This window comes from Oncorhynchus gorbuscha, linkage group LG25 (genome assembly GCF_021184085.1).
Source record: "Oncorhynchus gorbuscha isolate QuinsamMale2020 ecotype Even-year linkage group LG25, OgorEven_v1.0, whole genome shotgun sequence".
Classification (NCBI taxonomy): domain Eukaryota; kingdom Metazoa; phylum Chordata; class Actinopteri; order Salmoniformes; family Salmonidae; genus Oncorhynchus; species Oncorhynchus gorbuscha.
This window is the reverse complement of record NC_060197.1, coordinates 15,963,211-15,987,115: the sequence shown is the minus strand read 5'-3', so window position 1 is coordinate 15,987,115 and position 23,905 is coordinate 15,963,211. Positions and strand designations below refer to the sequence as shown.

General features: G+C 42.3%; 1 protein-coding gene across 1 annotated transcript; it reads left to right on the top strand.

The window, feature by feature from the left end:
* Positions 1 to 5,394: 5,394 nt before the first annotated feature.
* On the top strand, positions 5,395 to 14,638 carry LOC124013987 (interferon-related developmental regulator 1-like). Its single transcript, XM_046328608.1, has 11 exons — positions 5,395 to 5,657; positions 7,103 to 7,207; positions 7,446 to 7,527; positions 7,786 to 7,910; positions 9,540 to 9,697; positions 9,793 to 9,843; positions 10,069 to 10,247; positions 10,478 to 10,586; positions 13,156 to 13,290; positions 13,491 to 13,715; positions 14,341 to 14,638. The coding sequence occupies exons 1-11, from the start codon at positions 5,627 to 5,629 to the stop codon at positions 14,425 to 14,427; spliced, it is 1,287 nt and encodes a 428-aa protein (XP_046184564.1). The 5' UTR covers positions 5,395 to 5,626; the 3' UTR covers positions 14,428 to 14,638.
* The last annotated feature ends 9,267 nt before the right edge of the window (positions 14,639 to 23,905 follow it).

Here is a 23,905-nt window from a genome sequence, read left to right as displayed (position 1 = left end):
TGAATGAAAGGAATTTTTGAGATCCTGTTAGTTGTTTGCACTTAATATATTTGAGTTTGTAATGCACTAAAATATTATACTTAAATGATCCTCCTTGTTGGATTTACTTAAAAGGCTGATGCAAATAGTTACTAAAAAATGTTGAATTAAAAGGGGCACAATATCTGTGGGACACAATCTGCAGGACAGATTTGGAGAGACTTGCACTTTCTCTATAACTATTTTTCAAAGCCTACCTTTTAGGAGAGGGAAGATTTTCAGATGGAGAAATATGGGTGATCAATATTTTCAGGACTATTTCTAGGCTATGTAGTAAACTATAATCATAGGCCTATTAAGGAAGAACATGTCCTTGGAAAGATAACTGCCAGTGCTTCTCCGCCCATTCATAGGCTTTAGCCTACTCTATTTTGAGATCCCACTCGCACATGATCTCGCAGGTATGGCTAATGAACTGGAAGCATCACGAATGATGACAGCGACACTTGCTACGTTTTGCATAGGCATATGTATGATATAGCCTACATTTTGTGAGGACGATTTGCAGGCAGAGACAAATAAAAATATGTGTTTTTAATACAATGAAAGAGGACCGTTTCCAATAATCTGTGGGACAACAAAAATATTTTCATCCCAAAGTAGTCTGTCTGAACCCCTGCTCCCTCTGCAGCATGAAAAATGCGTCCACGCGCAATGATCTCTGTCGGGACTCGCTGGACGCCTGTGGGACCTGCGGGTCCCGACAGAGATTATTGCGCGTGGTTGCATTTGAGGGAATAGAGGGAATGCAGCCCTTTAGTGTAGTCAGTACACAGCACAGTGCTCATGTTTTATCATGATCAGATGGTGACAGGGGTCCCAGCAGGGTCAGACAGCCAGTCTACGGAGCTCACGTTAATTTTGTAGGAGGCCTATATTAAAAATATCAGTAAATGATACAAAGTTCCATCTTGATGGGTAGACCAACAGTAGCTACAGGACAGCAGATTAAACTTAAACAGGGGTCTCAGCAGGGTCAGGCAGCCAGGGAAGACCAGGCTGTGATGGAGGTGAGGTGAATTTTTGCAGATACAACACTTTGTTCCCTCTGTGCAGCAAACACTGGACAAGCCAGATGCTATTTTATGGCAGTCTGACAAACCTCCAAAGTTGATTTACAAACTGTATCAAGTGTTGATAGACTTTTCCTGATGATACAAAACATGTCAAACAAAAATGTGAGGAAGACCTGGGAGATGCTATTGATGATGATGAATGGATACAGATGTGTTTGAATGCCCCGTCATGATCATATACACTCGGACATAAATTACTGCAATTTAAGGCCATCCATAGAACATACTACAGTGGCAAGAAAAAGTATGTGAACCCTTTGGAATACCTGGGTTTCTGCATAAATTGGTCATACAATTTGATAGGATCTTCGTCTAAGTCACAACAATACACAAACACAGTCTGCTTAATCTAATAACACACAATTATATGTTTTTGTGTCTTTATTGAACACACCCTATACTTTTTCCAACCTACACTGTGGATGTTTAAGTGATGCATTCAACATAGACAAGAAAAATACAACAATGTGTGTGTTATTAGTTTAAGCAGACTGTTTGTCTGTTGAGACTTAGATGAAGATCAGATCTAGTTTTATGAACAATTTATGCAGAAATCCAGATAATTCCAAAGGGTTCACATAAGTTTTTTTGCCACTGTATATGCCAGTGATCCTGAATTACTCAGAAATGGAATTCCTCTGCTGGAGGTGTAAACACAAAAGGGGACATATTTGCATATGTTATGGTCTTGTGAAGAATGGCTGAATTCTGGCAAAGAGTATGTTCTTTTATCTCAGCAAGTCTACAGATTCCTCCTACTCCCTGTTTGTGTTTGCTTGGAAATGTTGATACTGGAGACTGTTATCGGAAGAAAGTGTGTAACCAATCATTTATACCGGCTAAGAAATGCATTGTGTGCTATCCAGCTATATTGTGTGCAAGTAAAAAGAGCTTTACAGTACAATTAGTCCTATGAGATTAATTACAGGGAGGATTAGCTGTTTCTGTGTGTTAATGTATATTTGATGTGTATGTGAGTTTTTAGTTTTTAGTTTCCAAACCTTCCCTTGGGAATTAAAGCAATGTAAGGTGTGTACCGCAAAATAAATTGTGTTGGGAGAGGGTTTAATCATTGACTAGACTGGTGGGGGTCGTGCGTGCAGGTGGCCCGGGCTGACTGGTCGTTCTAGCTAAAATGGAATATAGAGGATGTCTTAATAAAGACAATCAAAAGTCTTTGTATTTTTTCAAGAGTTGTTCATTTGTTAGGCATTTGGTTAAAGGTGCAACACAATATTTATTATTGAATTACCTTAGATCTAGTTCAGTCTTATTAATCACTTAACCTCTCTGGAGCAGGGGGCAATATTTTGACATCCGGATGAAAAGTGTGCCCAAAGTAAACTGCCTGTTACTCAGGTCCAGAAGCTAGGATATGCACATAATTGGTAGATTTGGATAGAAAACACTCTAAGGTTTCTAACACTGTTCAAATAATGTCTGAGTATAACAGAACTGATATGGCAGGCGAAACCCCGAGGACAAACCACCCCCCCCCCAAAAAAAATCAGCTTACCACTTTTTTCAATGGCAATTACTTTAATTATAAGGTCAAGTCCTCCCAGATTGAATTTCCTAGGGCTTCCACTAGATGTCAAAAGTCTTTAGAAAGAGTTTCAGGCTGGTTTTTGAAAAAATGACCCAGAAATGGTAGTTTTGCTGTAGTGTTTCCAAACGCGTGGAAGAAAGCGCGTTCTTTGGTATTTTTCTCTGGTAAAGACAATAATGATTCGCCGTCTTAAATTGTATCGTTTATTTGCATATTAGGATACCTAAGGTTTGATTATGAACGTTGTTCGACTTGTTTGGAAAAGTTTATTAGCAACATTTGGCATTAATTTTGTATGCATATTGATGGAGGGAAAATGGGTGGATTATTGACTGTAGCGCGCCAGCTAAACTGTTTATGGATATAAAGAAGGACATTATTGAACAAAAGGACCATTTGTGATGTAACTGGGACCTTTTGGAGTACCAACAGAAGAAGATCGTCAAAGGTAAGGCATTTTTTATATCACTATTTCTGACTTTTGTGTCGCACCTGCCTGGTTGAAATATGATTTTCATGTGCTTGTATGTGGTGCGCTGTCCTAATCGTATGGCTTTCTTTCGCCATAAATCCTTTTTGAAATCTGACACGGCTGCTGGATTAACAAGAAGTTAAGCTTTATTTTGATGTATAACACATATATTTTCAAGAATGTTAAATATTTGAATTTAGTATTTTTGAATTTCGCGCTGCAATTTCACTGGATGTTGGCCAGGTGGGACGCCACCATCCCACTTACCCTAGAAAGGTTAAACATATTTAATATTGATATCTTATCTAGCTTGATGACTGTCGGCATTGTTGCTTAGTTTTTGTTCTACATGGAGAAGGCAAAGACTTATAGATGACCTGGAGCCAGTGGTTTTGGCGATGAATATGTAGTGAGGGCCAGCCAACGAGAGCATACAGGTTGCAGTGGTGGGTAATATATGGGGCTTTGGTGACAAAACGAATGGCACTGTGATAGACCACATCCAGTTTGCTGAGTAGAGTGTTGGAGGCTATTTTGTACATGACATTGCCAAAGTCAAGGTTCGGTAGGATAGTTCGTTTTACGAGGGTATGTTTGGCAGCATGAGTGAAGGAGGCTTTGTTGTGAAATAGAAAGCCGATTGGAGATGCTTAATGTGAGTCTGGAAGGAGAGTTTACAGTCTAACCAGACAACTAGGTATTTGTAGTTGTCCACATATTCTAAGTCAGAACCATCCAGAGTAGTGATGCTAGTCGGGCGGGAGGGTGCTGGCAGCAATCGGTTGAAGAGCATGCACTTAGTTTTACTAGCATTTAAAAGCAGTTGGAGGCCACAGAAGGAGTGATGTATGGCATTGAAGCTCATTTAACGGTTTGTTAGCACAGTGTCCAAAGAAGGGCCAGATGTATACAGAATGGTGTCGTCTGCGTAGAGGTGGATCAGAGAATCACCAGCAGCAAGAGCGACATCATTGATATTGAAATGATTGATTATTGTAGAGTTATCGGTGGTGACAGTGTTTCCTATCGTCAGTGCAGTGGGCAACTGGGAGGAGGTGCTCTTATTCTCAATGGACTTTATGGTGTCCCAAAACTTTTTGGAATTAGTGCTACAGGATGCAAATTTCAGTTTGAAAAAGCTAGCAATGAGGCATCGCTGAGATCCTGGTTGAAGACAGTGAGGTGTATTTAGAGGGCAGGTTGGTCAGGATGATATCTAAGAGGGTGCACATGGTTGCGGATGTAGGGTTGTACCTGGTTGGTTCCTTGATAATTTGTGTGAGATTGAGGGCATCTAGCTTAGATTGTAGGATGGCCGGGGTGTTAAGCATGTCCCAGTTTAGGTCACCTAACAGTACGAACTCTGAAAATAGATGGGGGACAATCAATTCACATATGATGTCCAGGGCACAGCTAGGGGCTGAGGAGGTCTATAACAAGCGGCAACTGTGAGAGACTTGTTTCTGGAAGGGTGTTTAAAAAAAAAGTAGAAGCTGGGAAAGTGATGAAAGAAATAAAAGCTGAAATAAATACATCTTTCTACTATTATTCTAACATTTCACATTCTTAAAATAAAGTGGTGATCCTAACTAACCTAAGATAAGGCATTTTTACTAGGATTAAATGTCAGGAATTGTGAAAAACAGAGTTTAAAGGTATTTGGCTAAGGTGTATGTAAACTTCCGACTTCAACTGTATATGCACGGGACGGGACAAGACAAAACAGACGTCCGACTGCTACGTCATCTTGGAAACATGGTTACCATGTGTTTGATCCCATTCCATTGGTCCTGTTCCAGACATTATTATTAGCCATCCTCCCATCAGCAGCCTCCACTTCTTTATATACATCATTGTCCACCCAGTCAGAAGACCTCACCACTGTGTATTTTAGGCCAGGGATACAGCAGGGTTAGTGCTATCTGGCATCCTTGGGACATCCCTACCATAAGCCCTATTTAATGTTTTACCATTATTCTTCATAAACCCTAACCTAAACTATTACATAACCTTAGTAACCCTAACCATTTTCAACTTCGATATGGTGACGTCAGAATTGGACGTCCAAAGGATTCCGAATAGCAACGACCGATACAGCAGGGCTTTTGTGGACAGGGTAGCAGCACTCTCGTGTGGCTGTCAAAGAACATGACCACAGAGAACATGACCCACAGACAGCAAAGAGATGCCAATCACAATGCGTCATACACTTATGCAACATGATTGGTCGTTGGTGTAGGGGTAAACCTATGTGTGATCATGTTACGTTGGTCGTATAAATTCTTAGAACCTCACGACATTAACGCATCCCTATTTTTTTCCGAGGAAAAATGTATCTTCTTCGCCTACAGTCTTTCTCCAGGATCGCTTTGAATTCCTTTCTCTCTACCGTGCCACGGAAAGATTGTCAATTTATGATACAGTTTAATAAAAACTGGTCGTGTGTCGGCTGATTTATTTTAGCTCATATTCTCATATTTCTGCACGAAAATGCCAAGATCCAAGAAGATGAGTTCCAGGGGTAAGTAAAATCGCTACAGACCGGGTTGATTTCGGCCTGCTCTCGTGGTTGTAAGTTATATTAGGAATTGTAGTTATGTGCATTCTTAAAGCGTGTTGAGATGAACGACAAGTAATGTCTGACAGGACTACAAAAGTGGCATCATTGCCTATGTTGACATCAGGCCAAGAGCTTTCAGACATAACTCTCGCTTTCTCTTAAAATAATTGTAATTCACTTCAACGATCAATATCATATTGTTTGCCGACATTGTATACGTATTGTGATTATAGAAAGTACACCCAATACCGCGATTGCATTGTTTTTAGATTGACTTTTGAAACGAATTTGTTACCTAGCAACTAACGTCAGTTTGCCAGTGTTAGTCGTGTGTGTTAGTTTTTAGCGAGTTCTCCTGGACGCCCTTCCTGCAAAGGGATGGTTGTTTTAGTACAATAACTTTAGTTGGATGGACGCCACAACAGTTGCGTGAGGTCGGCAGCCAATCAAGTCAAATAATGGGCGGCGTCGATTATGCTGAGCCGCAGGGCACGGTCCTATGGCCCGTGACGTTAACGGTCAAAAGCTGTGAGGGAGCAGCGCCCTTCTCAAGTCGAACAGTTATTTATGCGCGTTGGTCATGCTGTCAACAAGGCAGCATGGTGGATCGTCCAGAAACGTAAAACATGCTTTTCCATAAAATACGTTTGAAATTAACCAGCTTTCATTGGAAGGCAGATATCAAAAGCATTCACATTTGCATGCGAGAACACCGAATACTACTCATTACTGCACGCGCCTACCTAACTTTTGTTTTGTGACTACTTCGCCGTGGACTTTGAACTGGGCACCTGGCTCAAAACGAATGCTATCAACTTTCATCCGATGTAAAACACGCTTGACCGGGACAGATTCATCCAATCCCATCATGGTTATATAACACTCGCTGGATTAGCTAGCTAACCAGTTATTCACATTACAACAAGCTAGCTTACATAGCTGGCACACGTTGTAGGGCCAGCATTGATATAAATTAGGATCGTGTTAGTCGACTTTTTCCCCCAGTATTGTCTGTTCAGTGCTACGGTCTGAGAAGGAAGCAATGGATTGCCACATGAACATAGTCACTTTTACACATGTGCAGAGCAGACCGTGTGTCCCTTCCTCTTAGATGGGAACAGATTTAACATAAGCTGCACCAGCTGGGTTTAGATTCTGTCACTGCCTGGCCAGCTACCCACTTAAGGGGCTTTAGGGAGCCCTTGACTTTGAGGGAGAAAATATCAGTGCATATCCCATAAGAGTAGCTATATGGCTTTTGTTCTGTCAAATACTTGCATTTAAAGTTCTACATTGTGCTTGCATGGATGTGTACTGGTTAAACCCCCAGAGTAGAATGCACACATTGTACCATGACTATGTATAATATAATTTTTTGGGGGGTGGGGGTCATGTGATTGTTCTAGTGGGGCCTCATGGAGCTGTGCAACCTTTCAGCGATGAGGATGCCTCCATCGAGACCCTCAGCCACTGCAGCAGCTTCAGTGATGCCATGAGTGTGGCAGACGAAGGTATGTGATCGTGTGCACACGCTTGCCTGTGTCCCATTCATAAAGCAACAAAGGGCAAGTAAAAAAATACATTTAAAAAGCGCTGTAACAATTCACCTGTGAAGTTGTGATAAATGTCATACAGCCTTTTTATGTTTCTATCTTAAATGGTTCAAAAAAATATGAACTACTAGGGGAATAGCATAGTACAATTCTGTATTTCTCATGGTGTATTGTATTCATCTTCCTATGTGTGTAGGAGGGGAAGCAGATGAGGAGACAGCCCAGGAGGATTTCCAGTACAAGCTGAATGTTTTCATTGACCGCACTGTGGATAAGAGGCAAGTCTAAACCACTGTGGGGAAACTGATCTACCTGCTATTTCTGTTAGCTATATCGCTTTCAGAAGATGTGGAACCAGATCACATAGGCCTAGAACTGGATCGACAGAACCTGAGATGTTAACTAATGAACACAGTGCAACAAGACGTCAACCCTTCCATTCATAAGATTGCTGCTAAAAACTGAATTGTGTGGATGTTACATAAGCTACTGCAAACACTAGGCCTACATCTTTTACTGTTCTACCTCATTGACAGTGCCAAGACCAGACAAGGAGCTCTTGATGGGCTGAAGGCTGCCATGGCAACGAGGATCCTGTACGAGTTCATTTCAGACAGGAGGATGACCATCACCGACAGCATTGAGCGCTGTCTCAAGAAAGGTTAGCTTACTACAGGCTTTCAGTCTTTCACCAAGTCATGTGTTTATTCACCGAATACCAATACAGCAACATTGTAGTATTGCGTTTTCAGCAGTTACTATAACCCCCTTAAAGTTACTGATAATGGTAGTTGACTCTAGCCACTCATATGTCATATCTTTAATCTGAGCCTAGAATAAAGTCTTTGTCCTTTTTCCTGGAGGGAAGGCAAAGTCATTCCTGTACCCAAGAGTAGTAAAGCAGACCTATCAGCTCGCAACGAGGGCTTAGCAAATTGTTAGATTTAAATAAAACATTTCACTGCCTGAAGCAAGGATATGCATATTCTTGATACCATTTGAAAGGAAACACTGAAATTTGTGGAAATGTGAAATTGATGTAGGAGAATAACACATTAGCTCTGGTAACACAAAACAAACAGGCATTTTTCCTTTTTGCATCTTTGAAATACAAGAGAAAGGCCAGACGGTGATGTAGGATTCTAGGTGTAATTTAGATGTTGTCCACAACATGGCAGCAATTTGTGCAAAGTTTCAGACAGATCCAGTGAAGAATTACATCACTACACAATATTTTGTATCAAGTCTTGTATAAATTGGTCAATTTATACATTTGAGTACATAACTATAGAGATCATACAAAAATGCTATGGTAATAAAAAATTATGTTTACGAACTCCCAGGAATGAAATACAAGATGGATCATTAGCTTCCTTACAAAAAAGATACTAACCGTAACACATCTAAATGGCGGGGTGGGTGTAGCGCCAGAGACTGCAATGGGGTCAAACTGTAGAACCCAGTTCCTACATTTGAATATTAAAAATAGATTTTATCATCAAAACTACGCTACATTTTATCTCTGGGACCCCCAGGATGACAAATCAGAGCAAGATTACTGAATGTAAGTACATTATTTACCTTTAGAGGTGAATGTATCAAACCAAGGTCTGTGATAAGTGTTTTCTTGTTGTGCATTATCCTCAAACAATGGCATGGTATTTTTTCACTAATGGCTACTGTAAATTGGACACAGATTAAATTATTGTTAATTTAACTGCATTCTGCCCATATAAGACATGTCTATGTCCCGGAAAGTTGTCCGTTTCCAACGTCATTCTAGTCACCTAATTGCATATTGAGCAACAACTGACCCGGTTTAGGGACACCGCATGCCAGTCTCTCTTGGCTACGAGTTGAGTAAAGACTGACTTGGTCACTTGTTTTTTTTTAAACAATGTGTTTGAAATTCCAAATGATTTGCGTAGTCAACTTAAACTCACACTTACCCCACCAGACATGCCACCAAGGGTTGTTTCAGTCCCCAGGTCCAGAACAAATTCAAGGTAATGTACAGTATTATACAGAGCCATGAGTGCATGGAACTCCCATCTTATATTGCGCAAGTGAACAGCAACCCTGGTTTCAAGAAACAAATACAATGCCTCTCCCCCATGTGACCTACTTGTGTGTATGTACTGACCTGACCTACTTGTGTGTATGTGGAACTGATCGATGCGCGCACACTACATGTTAATGTATGTAAAATCTTTTGTCTGTAATGTATTTTTTTTGTTGTCAGACTAGCTGTTGCTAATGGGGATCCTAATAAATCAAATCCCTCTCCCAGGTAAAGGACAGGAGCAGTGTGCAGCAGCCTCCCTGGCCTGTCTGCTGTGTATTCAGCTGGGCTCAGGTGTTGAGAGCGAGGAGGTGTTCAAGACCCTCAAACCCATTTTCAAGAACATTCTGTTGGATGGAGCGGCCAACATCCAAACCAGACAAGCGGTGAGTGTCTGCCCGGAACCTATCATTTAAAATAAGTTTGGTTTGCTAGAAGTGGCCTTTATTGTTCTACTGAAAGCCTTTTCTTTCTTTTATAGTGCGCAATAAGTTTCGGCCTGTGCACTCTCGTGGTGGAAGATGACATCCTGGTATGTGGCTGTATTTGATGTTCCAATGTGATATTCTCTATGCTTGTGTGTGTGTGTGTTGAAATGTGTTGTTTTGCTGAACAGTTTGGCATTCTGTTTAGCATTTTCTGTTCAGCATTTGGCACAAGCTACAGAAACCAAGACTACCCTCCAAATGTCTGCATAGTCCAATCTCACACCCTGGTTAAACATAAATGACTAACCCCTTTCTCTCTGGGTCTCCAGGATGTGTATGCCACCATGGAGAGCTTTGAGAGTTTGTTCATGCGTTCCTATGTGAAGGAGGATGGGAGTCGCCCCACTCTCAACCCCCAGACCACCCTGCTCCACACCAATGCCCTCCTCTCCTGGGCCCTGCTGCTCACAATCTGCACAGGCAGCCAGGTCAAAGCAGTCACACGCAAGTATGTACTCGCACAAGTACTTAACTTGAACCTCGAAGTCTCTCTGGGACACGACTTTCAGTCCGTTTCAGCCTATAGGTCATTGGATGCATCTGATCTAAACAATATAGTGAATGTGTGCTTGATGTTTTTACTTGTCCAGTTGTCTTACCAGCGTAGATAAAGGAAATGTCATGGGGATGGGGAGTCTTAAATTGAGACTCTACTTGTTTTTGACTGGAATATGTCAGGCACCTGCCCAAACTACCCTGGTTGTTGGAGAATGATGATGTCAACATTAGGATAGCAGCGGGAGAGACCATCGCTCTGCTGTTTGAGCTGGCTAGGGATATGGACCCTGTAAGTGCTCACCTGGTCTGTGGTTCAGTTCCATTTTAAATTCAGGAGAATCATTTATTTCATTTAGAAAGTGCTTTTCAAATCTTGCATTGATTTTCAATCCCCGTATACTAGAGATGGGGGATGAGGGGGGGGGGATTCTAAATAATCTACAGTACCAGTCAAAAGTTTGGACCCACCTACTCATTTAAGTTTTTTTTATTATTTGTATTTTTTATTATCTTCAGCATTGTAGCATAATAGTGAAGACATATGGAATCATGTAGTAACAAGTGTTAAACAAATCAAAATCTATTTTAGATTCTTTAAAGTAGCCACCCGTTGCCTTGTTGACAGCTTTGCACACTTTTGGCATTCTCTCAACCAGCTTAACCTGGAATGCTTTTCCAACAGTCTTGAAGGAGATCCTACATGTGCTGAGCACTTGTTTGCTGCTTTTCCTTCAGTCTGCAGTCCAACTCATCCCAAATTATCGCAGTTGGGGACCTGGCCTCTACAATCACCGGACTGTAGCATCTGATGCAGCACTCATCACTCTCCTTCTTGGTCAAATGGCCCTTACATATCCTGGTGGTGTGTTGGCTCATTGTCCCGTTGAAAAACAAATGATAGTCCCACTAACTGCAAACCAGATGGGATGGCGTATTGCTGCAGAGTGCTGTGGAAGCCATGCTGGTTTAGTGTGCCTTGACTTCTAAATGAATCACCGACAGTGTCACCAGCAAAGCACCCCCACACATCACACCTCCAAGTTTCACGGTGGGAACCATACATGCAGAGATCATCCGTTCACCTACTCTGCATCTCACAAAGGCATGGTGGATAGAACCACAACTAAAATTTGGACTCATCAGACCAAAGGACAGATTTCCACCAGTCTAATGTGCATGTTTTTTGGCTCAAGGAAGTCTCTTTTTCTTATTGGTGTCCTTTAGTAGTGGTTTCTCTGTAGCAATTTGGCCACAAAGGCTTGATTCACGCAGTCTCCTCTGAACAGTTGCAATGCAACAGTCTGCAATTTCTCAGGCTGGTAATTCTAATGAACTTATCCTCTGAAGCAGAGGTAACTCTGGGTCTTCCTTTTCTGTGGCGGACCTCATGAGTGCCAGTTTGATAACGATTGATGGTTTTTGCGACCTGCACTTGATGACACTTTGTTTTTCTGAAATGTTTCATATTGACTTGACCTTCATGTTTGGATGGACTGTCGTTTCTCTTTGCTTATTTGAGCATTCTTGCCATAATATGGACTTGGTCTTTTACCAAATAGGGTGGTCTTCTGTATACCACCCCTACTTTGTCACAACACAACTGATTGGCTCAAACGCATTTAGAAGGAAAGAAATTCCACAAATTAACTTTTAACAAGGCACACCTGTTAATTCAAATGCATTCCAAGTGACAACCTCATGACACTGGTTGAGAGAATGTCAAGTGTGCAAAGCGTTCAAGGCAAAGGGTGGTTACTTTGAAGAATCTAAAATATATTTTGATTTGTTTAACACTCTTTTTGGCTACGACATGATTCCATACACACGGTAGTCTCCTGAAGAAACACTATTCCTCCAGCGCCTATAGCCGACTTATAAACAACACACACCCTTAACTCCCATCGCTCGCTTTTAGAACATGTCCATCAATAAAAGTAAAGGGCTCTCTGTGCATCTGTTTGTAGCATGTCATTTTATCTTTGTTCGAAGAAAATGTCTTCTATTTATCGACAATGTAAAAGAAAATGGGAGAGGCTGCGGAGGTGCCGGTTAGGTTGGAGCGAGCCGATGTCAGCATAGATGGGGACGCTACAGCCAAGACTAGCTAACTTGTAGCAGTCGCGATGTTATTTTTTCCATTTCGCCTTGCCTGGAGTAGCCTTGAGAAGCTAGCTAGTTGAGGCAACATTTTGCGGTTTCTCCCCAACACCCATTCAGATGAAATGGCCTTCCTGTTAGTTGCGCGTTGTAGCCTACTCCTTCTCATTTCAGTCACTTTTATAATTATTTTAAATCCTATGCTAAACATTTAGCTGCTTTGAATGGCTAACATAAACAACAAGCTATACGTGAAGGCTCCAGTTGTGCTTGTTTTATTGGGGCATTTCATAAAAACAAAATAAATGTTAACTTTATTTAACTAGGCAAGTCAGTTAAGAACAAATTCTTATTTTCAGAACGACAGATTTGTACCTTGTGAGCTCGGGATATGAACTTGCAAACTTTCGGTTACTAGTCCAACGCTCTAACCACTAGGCTACCCTGCCGTCCCAATATCCACATTGAAAAATATGTATAATTTGAAGTGTTATGGTATAACCTTGTATGTAACAATGTCACATGGATATTTTTAATTTAGACAAAGCCTTTTCAGTTAAAATATACCTACCTTTAAATAGTTTTTGCTCAAATGAATACTCAAGTATTCGAATACTGTCTGTTTTGTTTAGCTGTGCACATCCCCACCCTGTACTGAATTTAAAATAGAATTTGACTGAAATGCAGTGCCAGCATAGCGTGTTAATCTGTAAACACTTCTTTAGTGATGACTGACCTGTGCTCTGATGTGATGTTCTCAGGCGTTTGAGTATGATGACTGGGAGCCCCTGTGTGACAAGCTGAACTCTCTGGCCACCGACTGCAACAAACACCGTGCCAAGACTGAGAAGAGGAAGCAGAGGTCTGTGTTCAGGGACGTGCTCAAGGCTGTGGAGGTGAGTGGGCATATTATGCAATAGTAGGTCACTCTCTGGGGAATAGAACTTGAATTTCATGTGATGACTCATTGCTGATTCATGGCGTGAGTTGTGTGCCTGTGTTGATATAATCTACCCATCTAGTTATCAGTAACGTTTACCCATTTTGTTGTCTTGTGAGAAACCAGAACAGTGTACAGAGTGTGTGTGCGTTTTAGGAGAGGGACTTTCAGACTGAGACAATTCGTTTCAGCACTGAGCGTATGACCATTGACAGCTGGGTGAGGAAGAGGACATACGATGCCTTCAGGGAGTTTGTGGGCTCTGGTATGAATTACCACCTACAGGCCAATGAGTTTATTCGTGGTGTGTTTGAACTTGGACCCCCTGTGCTGGTTGACACGGCCACACTGAAGTCCATGAAAATCTCCCGCTTCGAAAGGGTAATTATCCTTACTAGACTGCATGCTTTTCTTTCTTTGATGGCTAATTTAACGCAACTAATGTTTTGAAAAGGTCACAAGTGTATTTTCTTTCAATGAACCAGTCTTGAGAACCCAGCCAAAATCATCTTTTCATTGATCAAAATTTGTCCAGCCCTTATATTTAGCCTCCCAATGAAATGTTTTTATTTTCAGGACAACCAGGTCTACAAGTACATCACAAAACAATTTGACATAAACAGTAGCTCAAACCAGTCTGTAAAGACCTAGCCCCTTCGGGATCCGCCCTTGTCTCGCAAACACAGCTCGAGCTCATCCCACCCCTCCGTTAAATCACACAGACCAACGGATCTAGAAGAACTAGATGAGTCCAAAGGCACAACCCAGCAGTCAGTAGCCGGGTAGAGATTATAACAGAACATGACCAAGATGTTCAAATGTTCATAAATGACCATCATGGTCAAATAAAATGGTCTAGGAGTCCAAATGGGACTCATTGCGTTTTAATGATTTATCCATTTAACATTTGAAATGTGTTATTGGCATGACATTCGCAAGGATATACTTCTAGTGCAAAAAAAAAGAACCCGGTCTCTTATTGTGTTCACGTTGCGGTCTTTTCCAGCATCTCCACAACGCAGCTGCATTCAAGGCTCGGACAAAGGCCAGGAACAAGTTCAGAGACAAGAGGGTTGACGTCGGGGAGTTTTAATGGGTCCGACCTGCTCTTTAAAAAAAAAAATAACAATCTTGAAAATCACTGTTACTATCCTTAATTTATCCAATGGTCAAGTGGTTGGTATTTGTAAATATGAGTAATCATGTCTGTCTCAAGTGATGCCTTAATTCCCCATATGAACTTGCCAGTGCACCAATTTCAGCCAGAGTGTCTATGTAGGGAATAAAGTGTCATGTGAGATGTAGACCATGTTGCTCTGTTTTTGTTTGTGGTCCTATTTAACATTTATGTATTATTTGAAAATGCACTAATTGGTTAACATTTCCTATGGACCCCCTGAATCCTGACATATTTTGTTATACACTGTGTATACCAAACATTAGCAACCCCTTGCTAATATTCAGTCACTCCCTTGCCCTCAGAGCCTCTATTTGTCGGGGCATGGACTACAAGGTGTTGGGTGTTCCACAGGGATGCTGGCTCATGTTGATTCCAATGCTTACCACAGTTGTGAAGTTGGTTGGTGGCCCATTCCTGATACACATTTGGGGGGGGGGGTACCCAGCAGTGTTGCATTTCTTGACACAAACCGGCGTGCCTGGCACCACCTGCCATACCCTGTTCAAAGGCATTTAAATATGTCTTTCCTGTTTGTCCTCTGAATGGCACACATACACAATCCACATCTCAAGGCTTACAAATCATTCTTTAACCCCTCTCCTTCATCTACACTGATTTAACAAGTGCCATCAATAAGGTATCATCGCTTTCACCTGGTCAGTCTGTCATGTAAAGATTGTGTTAATGTTTTGTACACTCACTGTATTTTATTAGGTCTATTGGGGAAGTGAGAAACCCAAATAAATACTTATGGACCAGTCTCAATGTGCATTTCTTGCTCTTCAGTACTTATCGCCAGGTCAATCATTGTTTATGGCCAGCCTTCAGACCAGTCAGAGGATAAGTAGCATATTGAGCTGAGGTATGTCATTACGTAATCTCTCAGATGCACACAAAATGAATATAATAGTAGAGACCAATTACCAGTCAACCAAATTGATTTTTGGTTAATTTAACCTAGTGTCAGCTTTTCCTGGAGGCTGATTTCACATTTGAGGAAGAGGAACTGCTTTACAGTTGCTTTGGAAATGTGTAGTTGTCAATGTGTCCCTCTAAACCTGTTTTTTTTCAGAGAATGTTGCAGTTTGTGCATATGGCTGTAAAATGGGTCCTCCAGAGAGATGTGATTGTGCAAGCTGAGTGAGGAAAGGATGGGAAGAAGATCTTAACATTACAGTACTTGATGTACAGTAGTATGCCTGTTTTTTTTCCATAGAACACTTAACGCTACACTGCAGCACAGCAGAGATGCATGATTTGGTAACTAGTCAAACAACCAAGAACGCCCCTGCTTCTCTGGAGTTTGGGCTCCAAATACCTGCTATCGAATAAAAAAACATGAGTTATGGAGTCTTTAATTAAAACCATAAAGTGATCACCCTCTTTTGGTAAAAAAAAAAAAAAGATTAGGAATGGGCCACTATTTGGTTCGGCCATCGTTAGGGTAAGTAGATAGCTGAACTGCTACTGATCGTCTGTAGCGCATCTACAGACGGACTACCAAAATAGTGTTACCGAGCAATGTAACCACTCAAATTCAGAGTTATGGATGCAAGGACTGACTGACCATGCATGATATCAAACGTATAGTTTTAACCATGTTTCGAGGCTATAAAGTGTTTGTTTACAAACGGAGTAAAACAAGCTCATTTTGGGTTCAACGACAGTTGAACTAAGGTCATTAGGCGTTACGTGTATATATTAATTTATAATTCCAAAAATTGATGTAGCAACTAAAGATTCTAGCTTTAAGGGATAGATCAACCGAATTGCATAATGACATTTTTGCACCAATATGCAAGTCAATGGAAGCATTTTGTGCTTCATGTCCAAATCAACCTAAAGTATAAAAATCTACTCTGTGACTCAAGTTATTTATAGATGATTTGGATGGGAAATGTGAACATGCTAACATAGGTACCATATAGTAGTTACTCTACCTGACTAAAAGTATGTGGACACCCAATTGGTCAAACATCTCATTCCAAAATCATGGGCATTAATATGGAGTTGGTCCCCCCTTTGCTACTATAAAAGCCTCCACTCTTCTGGGAAGGCTTTCTACTAGAAGTTGGAACATTTCTGCAGGGACTATCCAGCCTCAAGAGCCTTACTGAGGTTGGGCACTGATGTTGGGTGATTAGGCCTGGTTTACAGCCGGTGTATCAATTCATCCCATGGGTATTCGATGGGATTGAGGCCAGTCAACTTCTTCCACACCGATCTTCGCACACCATTTCTGCATGGGGGTATAGTCATGCTGAAACAGGAAAGGACTTCTCCAAACTTTTGCCACAAAGTTGGAAGCGCACAATTGTATAGAATGTCATTGTTTCCCATCATTGGAACTAAGGAGCCTAAACCATGAAAATCAGCCCCAGACCATTATTCCTCATCCACCAAACTTTACAGTTGGCACTGCATTCAGGCAGGTAGCGTTCTCCTGGCATCCGCCTAGCCCAGATTCGTCTGTCGGACCTCCAGGTGGTGAAGCGTGATTCATCTCTCCAGAGAACACATTTCCACTGCTCCAGAGTCCAATGGCGGCGAGCTTTACACCACTCCAGCCGATGCTTGGCATTGCGCATGGTGATCTTAGGCTTGTGTGCAGCTGCTCAGCCATGGAAACCCATTTCATGAAGCTCCCGACTAACAGTTGTTGTGCTGACGTTGCTTCCAGAGACAGTTTGCAACTCGGTAGTGAGTGTTGCAACTGAGGACAGCTATTTTTACCCGTTTCAGCCCTCTGTGGTCCAGTTCTGTGAGCTTGTGTGGCCTTCCACTTCGCGGCTGAGCTGTTGTTGGTCCTAGATGTTTCTACTTCACATTAACAGCAGTTACCGTTGATCGGGGTAGCTCTAGCAGGGCAGAAATTTGACAAACTGACTTGAACGTGGCACCATCCTATGACGGTGCCACGTTGAAAGTCAATGAGCTCTTCACTAAGGCCATTCTACTGCCAATGTTTGTCTATGAAGATTGCATGGCTGTGTGCTCAATTTTATACACCTGTCAGTATAACACCTGTTATACACCTGTGGCTGAAATAGCCAAATCAACTAATTTGATGGGGTGTCCACATGCTTTTATATATATAGTGTACTGTCATACCTATGTCATACTGTCATACCTTGTCCATAGACTGCTTATAGGGTAAGGAAATCAATATGTACTGTAATTTGGGTAAACTATCTCTTTAGTCTACCAAAGCTTTGAACTTTAGCCTATGAGAATGGTATCGCTTAACACCAAGTCAGGAACAAATAGACAGATGCATCTTTCATGCCTTGGGTTTCTACTTACATTGGGAACGGGAGGGTCTTTATCTAAAGTTCTGGTGGGTAGTAGTGGGCCTATTTGGACACCTGATCCTCTGCTCTGTCTCTCTCGGGCCAAATTAAGTCGGGATAAATGGATCGTCATGCAAAGGAGGACACACCGACGCACACACACACACACACACACAATGATATTGTGATATTAACACTGTATCCGCCTGGGTTATTGAGGTAACAACCACACAAGGTTATTGTGATCCAGCTTGGAAATCCTTTATCTTTCGGGCTTCATTTTTCTCCTTCAGACTGGTAAGTACAGTGATCGAAAAACAGTGACTTACTAACAGAAAACATTTGAGCAAGGCAGGCAATAGATAACTCACTCCACAGTCTATTATCATGTTATATAATGTATGTATAATAATGATACTCAGAGCAATTGGATAAATCACATACGGTTCTTGGACCAGACTACTGTACATGTCACTTTATAAGGCACTTTGAACCAGAGACCGATAGACCTATCAGTGTTAAACGGGGTGAAGGCTGCGTGCTAATGGACATGGACGGACCCTTTAATGTGTGATGTGACCCTTCCTGGCTATGGCAAATGGCATTCTCTAAATCCCCCTGAGCTGTCATTTATCAAGGACCCATTGGAAAAGGCAAGGGCACAGCTGTCTGTCTCTGTCAGACGAATTGGGAGTGACGGAGGGATATAGGGGATGGCAGTGCCAGACTATAACACCGGATGGATCTGCTGTGGGTCATGTCCCACATGCCTCCCCAGGGGGTCCATGCCCAGCCCTGGACTCATTTCTCAGGGGCCACTGGGTTACCCATTACTAAAGCCAGGCTATTTGACTGACTTCATCAATTAGCCTCTTAATTTGGACTATTTTTGGATTCAACTCATTTTGAAGTCCATTTGTTTTGAAAGTATATAGTTTATTGAAGGGGCGTGGTCTCCCGTGTGGCGCAGCGGTCTAAGGCACTGCATCTCAGAGCTTGTGGTGTCACTACAGACAACCTGGTTCGATTCTAGGCTGTATCACAACCGTCTGTAATTGGGAGTCCCATAGGGCGGTGCACAATTGGCCCAACATTGTCCGGGTTTGGCCGATGTAGGTCGTCATTGTAAATAAGAATTTGTTCTGAACCAACTTGCCTAGTTAAATAAAGGCTATATTCAGGCATGGAATTGGCGCTCTCTGGTTAAGTTTGTGATAACACTCCATTGACAGAGTCTTTCCTGTCTTCAAGTTGTTCCTAACATCAGAGACAATGACAGAGATATGTCTATACCTCGAATGCTTCGACGAGGAGAGGAAACTGTACACGGCAGAATCACTGAACGACCTCCACAAGATGAACGTGTGCGCCGACCCCAAGGACCTGCTGAAACTCACAGGTTGGTGTCTGTTTATTAGTGACTTAATATATGCCATTTAACAGACGCTTTTATCCAAAGCGACTTACAGTCATACATTCTACGTATGGGTGGTCCCGGGGATTGAACCCACTACCCTGGCATTACAAGCGCCATGCTCTACCAACTGAGCTACAGAAGGACTTGTCTTATTCATTCCTACATCATATGCATGCAGACTAGGTCAGTCAGTCCACAGACACTATTCTCTCGAGGCTGTGTGGATTCTTACAATATATGAGCTCTTTATCTGTCTGCGGGTTATTCAGTCCGAGATACGAAGAAGAAGCTTAGGAATGTTCCTCTGCTGGTACAAATTCCGTCAGACTATTGAATGCATTCTCTGTCCTCACTTTTGTCTAGACTCAATGGCTGGCCTTGTTTCACTGAATGACTTAGCACTTTTTCTTCACTAAACCTCTCTAGGATTACCAATATGAACTTTCCATGGTGAAGGAGAATATTGTCTAGACCTTTTGTGAGCTTGAAGGTCTGAACAGCATGGAATAGCTGATAGTGATGAGTAGTTATCCTCCAGTCTCCAATCATGTTAGAGTTATAATGAACTTTAAACTGTCTCCATTGCATGTTAATTGCATGCAATGCACTGGCATTGCATATGTGCGTAGGTACTATACAGTATGTTTGATGTGTTTAGTGCAAACTATTAGTGAAAGTGGGGAGGTGCAAAGCTGTGAGCGAGTCATTACCACGGCTGGTTAGTCCCTCCAGGGTGTTAGAGGCATCCAGCCTATTGAAGCCTACGAACAGGTGTGACAACGTCAGCGCACGCACGCCACACACACTTCCACATGGTTGCTAACCACTTTCATGCACAGTATTTTTTTATATCTCCTCAGCAGCTACCCCCCCGCTCACACTGCCCCCCCCCATCATCCCTCCACCCCTGTATACAGTTGGCCCCACAGCCAGCCAGCCAGCTCTGCTGCCTAATCACAATTTTAAAAAACTGCCGCAGAACGCCTCACTGACAAAATGGCAGCTCCCACTGATGGATGTGAACACACTGGAAGATGCATGCATTGCTTTCACAATGTCCAGGTGACTGCTAGCATCTACAGTATATCTAATCTGAACCTCTCCATGGTGGCGTATGTCGAGTGCCTTTAAATCAGATGCAGCAAACTAGTCTCTAGAGGTACTGTAAGAGTGGGGAAAAAAACAGACTTGAGCTGAGTGCTGGCTGGCTGCAGTGGTGGCACGGTTGTCCATGTCCCTAGGGAGACTGGGAGAGCGGCCACCTGTTAGTGTGTCACCTCCGCTGGGGTATAATTAGCCAGCTCTGGCCTTGAGGCTCTCTGCCTCAGTGACAAGGCACAAAGGAAGTGTGGGGCTGTGGTTGTGTCAGAGAAACATTCACTGAGAGGTGCAGGTACACATATAGGCTCACAGTGAAGTGTTTTTACTGGCCTTGTTTCAAGACGGTGGATATCAATCTTCTTTTACAGAAGGAAATATGATGGAAGGAGGAAATGATGCATTGAGATTGAGCATGCACCAATACGGTGAAGGAATGAAGGAAGAGATGATCATATCCTGAATATTTCCTCATCAACAAAAATCCATATATATATATATATGCAAAATGTACTGTATATGTTGTAGGCACTCAGATAATCATGTATACACATGCATGTTGTATGTACTCAAATATTCATATATGCACATGCATGTTGTATGTACTCAAATATTAATGTGTGCATATCGATAATCCCCCATGGTGAGACATGTATTTATTTTTGATCAAAGACAGAGATCTGACAGAATCGCATGGTTTGCCTGGAATCAGTTATAACAGATTGGTTATACATTCTCCAGTCATGATGGTCCAGTATATGACTTGTATCTATAATGTCATGGTTTATTTTCTATGGTAGCGTGATTGGTCTTTAAGTGTTCCGGATAGATATAGTAGTAGGCTGTCCTCTCTTCTGGTTGGTTTCAGAACAGCCAATGAGCTCTCAGACCACACCCACTCCTGGAGAAAGAAGAGGGAAGAATGCCAACAGCACTGACCTGTGTGGTGATGCCATTGGTATGGTCTGTTTACAAAGCAAGTTAGGATAACTAACATGGTATGTTAGGATAATTAACGTGGCAGGTTAGGTGAATTAACACAGCAGGTTAGGAGAATGAGGTTATGCTCATGGAAAGGGTTAGGGTTAGGTTTAGCTTCAATGCTACAGTTTGTCAACCACTGTTGTCCCCGACATGATCACTAGATGGTGCTGTAGGCCAACTCCATCTAGCAGGTAAGGGTGGCAAAAGTATACACATCTATTCAGGGGTGTCATGCACCCATTATTGTAGAATTTAGCATTTTTCAAACACCTGAAACAGCTTTTTCTTGCAATCTAGAGCCATAATCATTATGCCTAATTATATGTTTAAAAAAAGATGTCTACGACACCTCTGAATCCATTCCTACTCATTTACCAGGGATCAATCAAAGTACTATCAATAGACACAGATAAGGCTCCTTGGCATGCAAAATATGTTCTAGAAACAAAACATGACGCTCAACGATAACCCTCGAAGAAGAGGTTCAAGTATTTATTCATCTCCCAGCTGGTAAATGGACACAGTACTGTTGGCATCGAAGAGGAGCGCATTAAGACACTACACACCAGTGAGGAAGAGGAGGGCACTAAACCATCACACACTCACCCTCGACCCAGACTGTTCCTCATCCTCTTCATCCTTCTGACTTTGGCTCTGCTTCTAATCCTGTTGCTGTCTGCCTACGCTGTCTATCTCATGGGTAACCTAGCAATATCCTACATGCATTATTTCAAATGCTAGAGGCCTACATCACTCAAGAAACCCAATCCTACCTGCTTTATGCTAGGCAAATATTGTACACAACATATTTATACCCCTATTCATTCATTTAAGCAATCATTCAATCATCTCTATCTTTCTATGTTGTGACAACATCTTGGATGGGCGAGTTAGCAGGCGGTAGTGAGGTGGAGAGGACTTACCTGGGGGAGATGAGACCGTGGAAGACTCTCCTTCAGCAGTACCTGGACCTCAGCCAGAGCCGCTGCTCCCAGTGAGGTACCCCTTCCTTTCAGTCTTCCTCTCTCAACACTCACAGGAGAGCGTGGCTCATTACCCACTTTACAGAAGCAGAACGCATGTTGAAACGGCATGCTTGCCAAAGAGAGAGAGGGTCGTCACTCATCGTCGGCCTCATAAGCAGTTCTTAGAAAGGATTTAGACATAAGCCTTTTGTCTTGGTGCTGTCTGCTGCGCTTGATGCAGGGCCTACTTCAACGGAGCACTTATCTCAAAAGAGTCCGTATGGGTTAATGGCACAATATATTTCTTGATGATATGGCTTTATGACTGTCCCTCTCCTCTCTCATATCATCTAGGTTCTGTTATTGTAGGTTATGTGAGGAGAGAATGACACAGTGGATTATTTAGAGCATGTTTTAATCAAATAAATGATAATGAAGGGGTGAAGGGATACTGTACTGTACTGCTGTATAATCTAATCATAATATAATAATCAGTACCTCCAGGCTCTGATCAGGCCCTACACCCAAACAAGGGCACTGCGTTCATCCACCTCTGGCCTGCTCGCCTCCTTACCACTGAGGAAGTACAGCTCCCGCTCAGCCCAGTCAAAACTGTTCGCTGCTCTGGCCCCCCAATGGTGGAACAAACTCCCTCACGACGCCAGGACAGCGGAGTCAATCACCACCTTCCGGAGACACCTGAAACCCCACCTCTTTAAGGAATACCTAGGATAGGATAAGTAATCCCTCTCACCCCCCCCTTTTAAGATTTAGATGCACTATTGTAAAGTGACTGTTCCACTGGATGTCATAAGGTGAATGCACCAATTTGTAAGTCGCTCTGGATAAGAGCGTCTGCTAAATGACTTAAATGTAATGTAATGTAATCTACATTTATAATAGGTGGTATTTGATTGCGTTGTATATTACATTATTTTAAACAGGTTAGAATTGTGTATTTATGTCTTCATTATAATTTTTTTAAAACATTTACATTTTCTAAGTGTGTCTGTCTGAGTAATGTCAAGCAGACTGTAGTTTTTATTTTTCACCAGCAGGTGGCAGCTATTTACCACTAAACTGAATGGAAGGGCAGGTCTTTATGCACTATACTTTACAAATAGAGCGCCTTGGGAATAGCACATTGGTGCTTCTGTCACTTCTGAAACTACTCTACTGTGTTCTTGTGTCTGTAATGTATAGCAAAATATATTGAATTATGATTTCAATATACTTTGCTATAGGAGGGAGCACCCCACTATCCACATCGACCGGACCGCAGTGGGGAAGGTGGAAAGCTTCAAGTTCCTCGGGGTGCACATCACTGATAAACTGAAGTGTTCCACCCACACAAACAGTGTGGTGAAGAAGGCGCAACAGCAACAGCAATTTTTTCTGTCTTGGCACCTAAAGCCATCACAAACTTTTACAGATGTACAATTGAGAGCATCCTGTTGGGCAATATCACCACCTGGTACGGCAACTACACCGTCCACAACTGCAGGGCTCTCCGGAGGTTGGTACGGTCTGCCCAACGCATCACCAGGGGCAAACTACCTGCCCTCCAGGACACCTAAGGCACCCAATGTCACAGGAAGGCCAAAAAGATAATCAAGGACAACAACCACCCAAGCCAC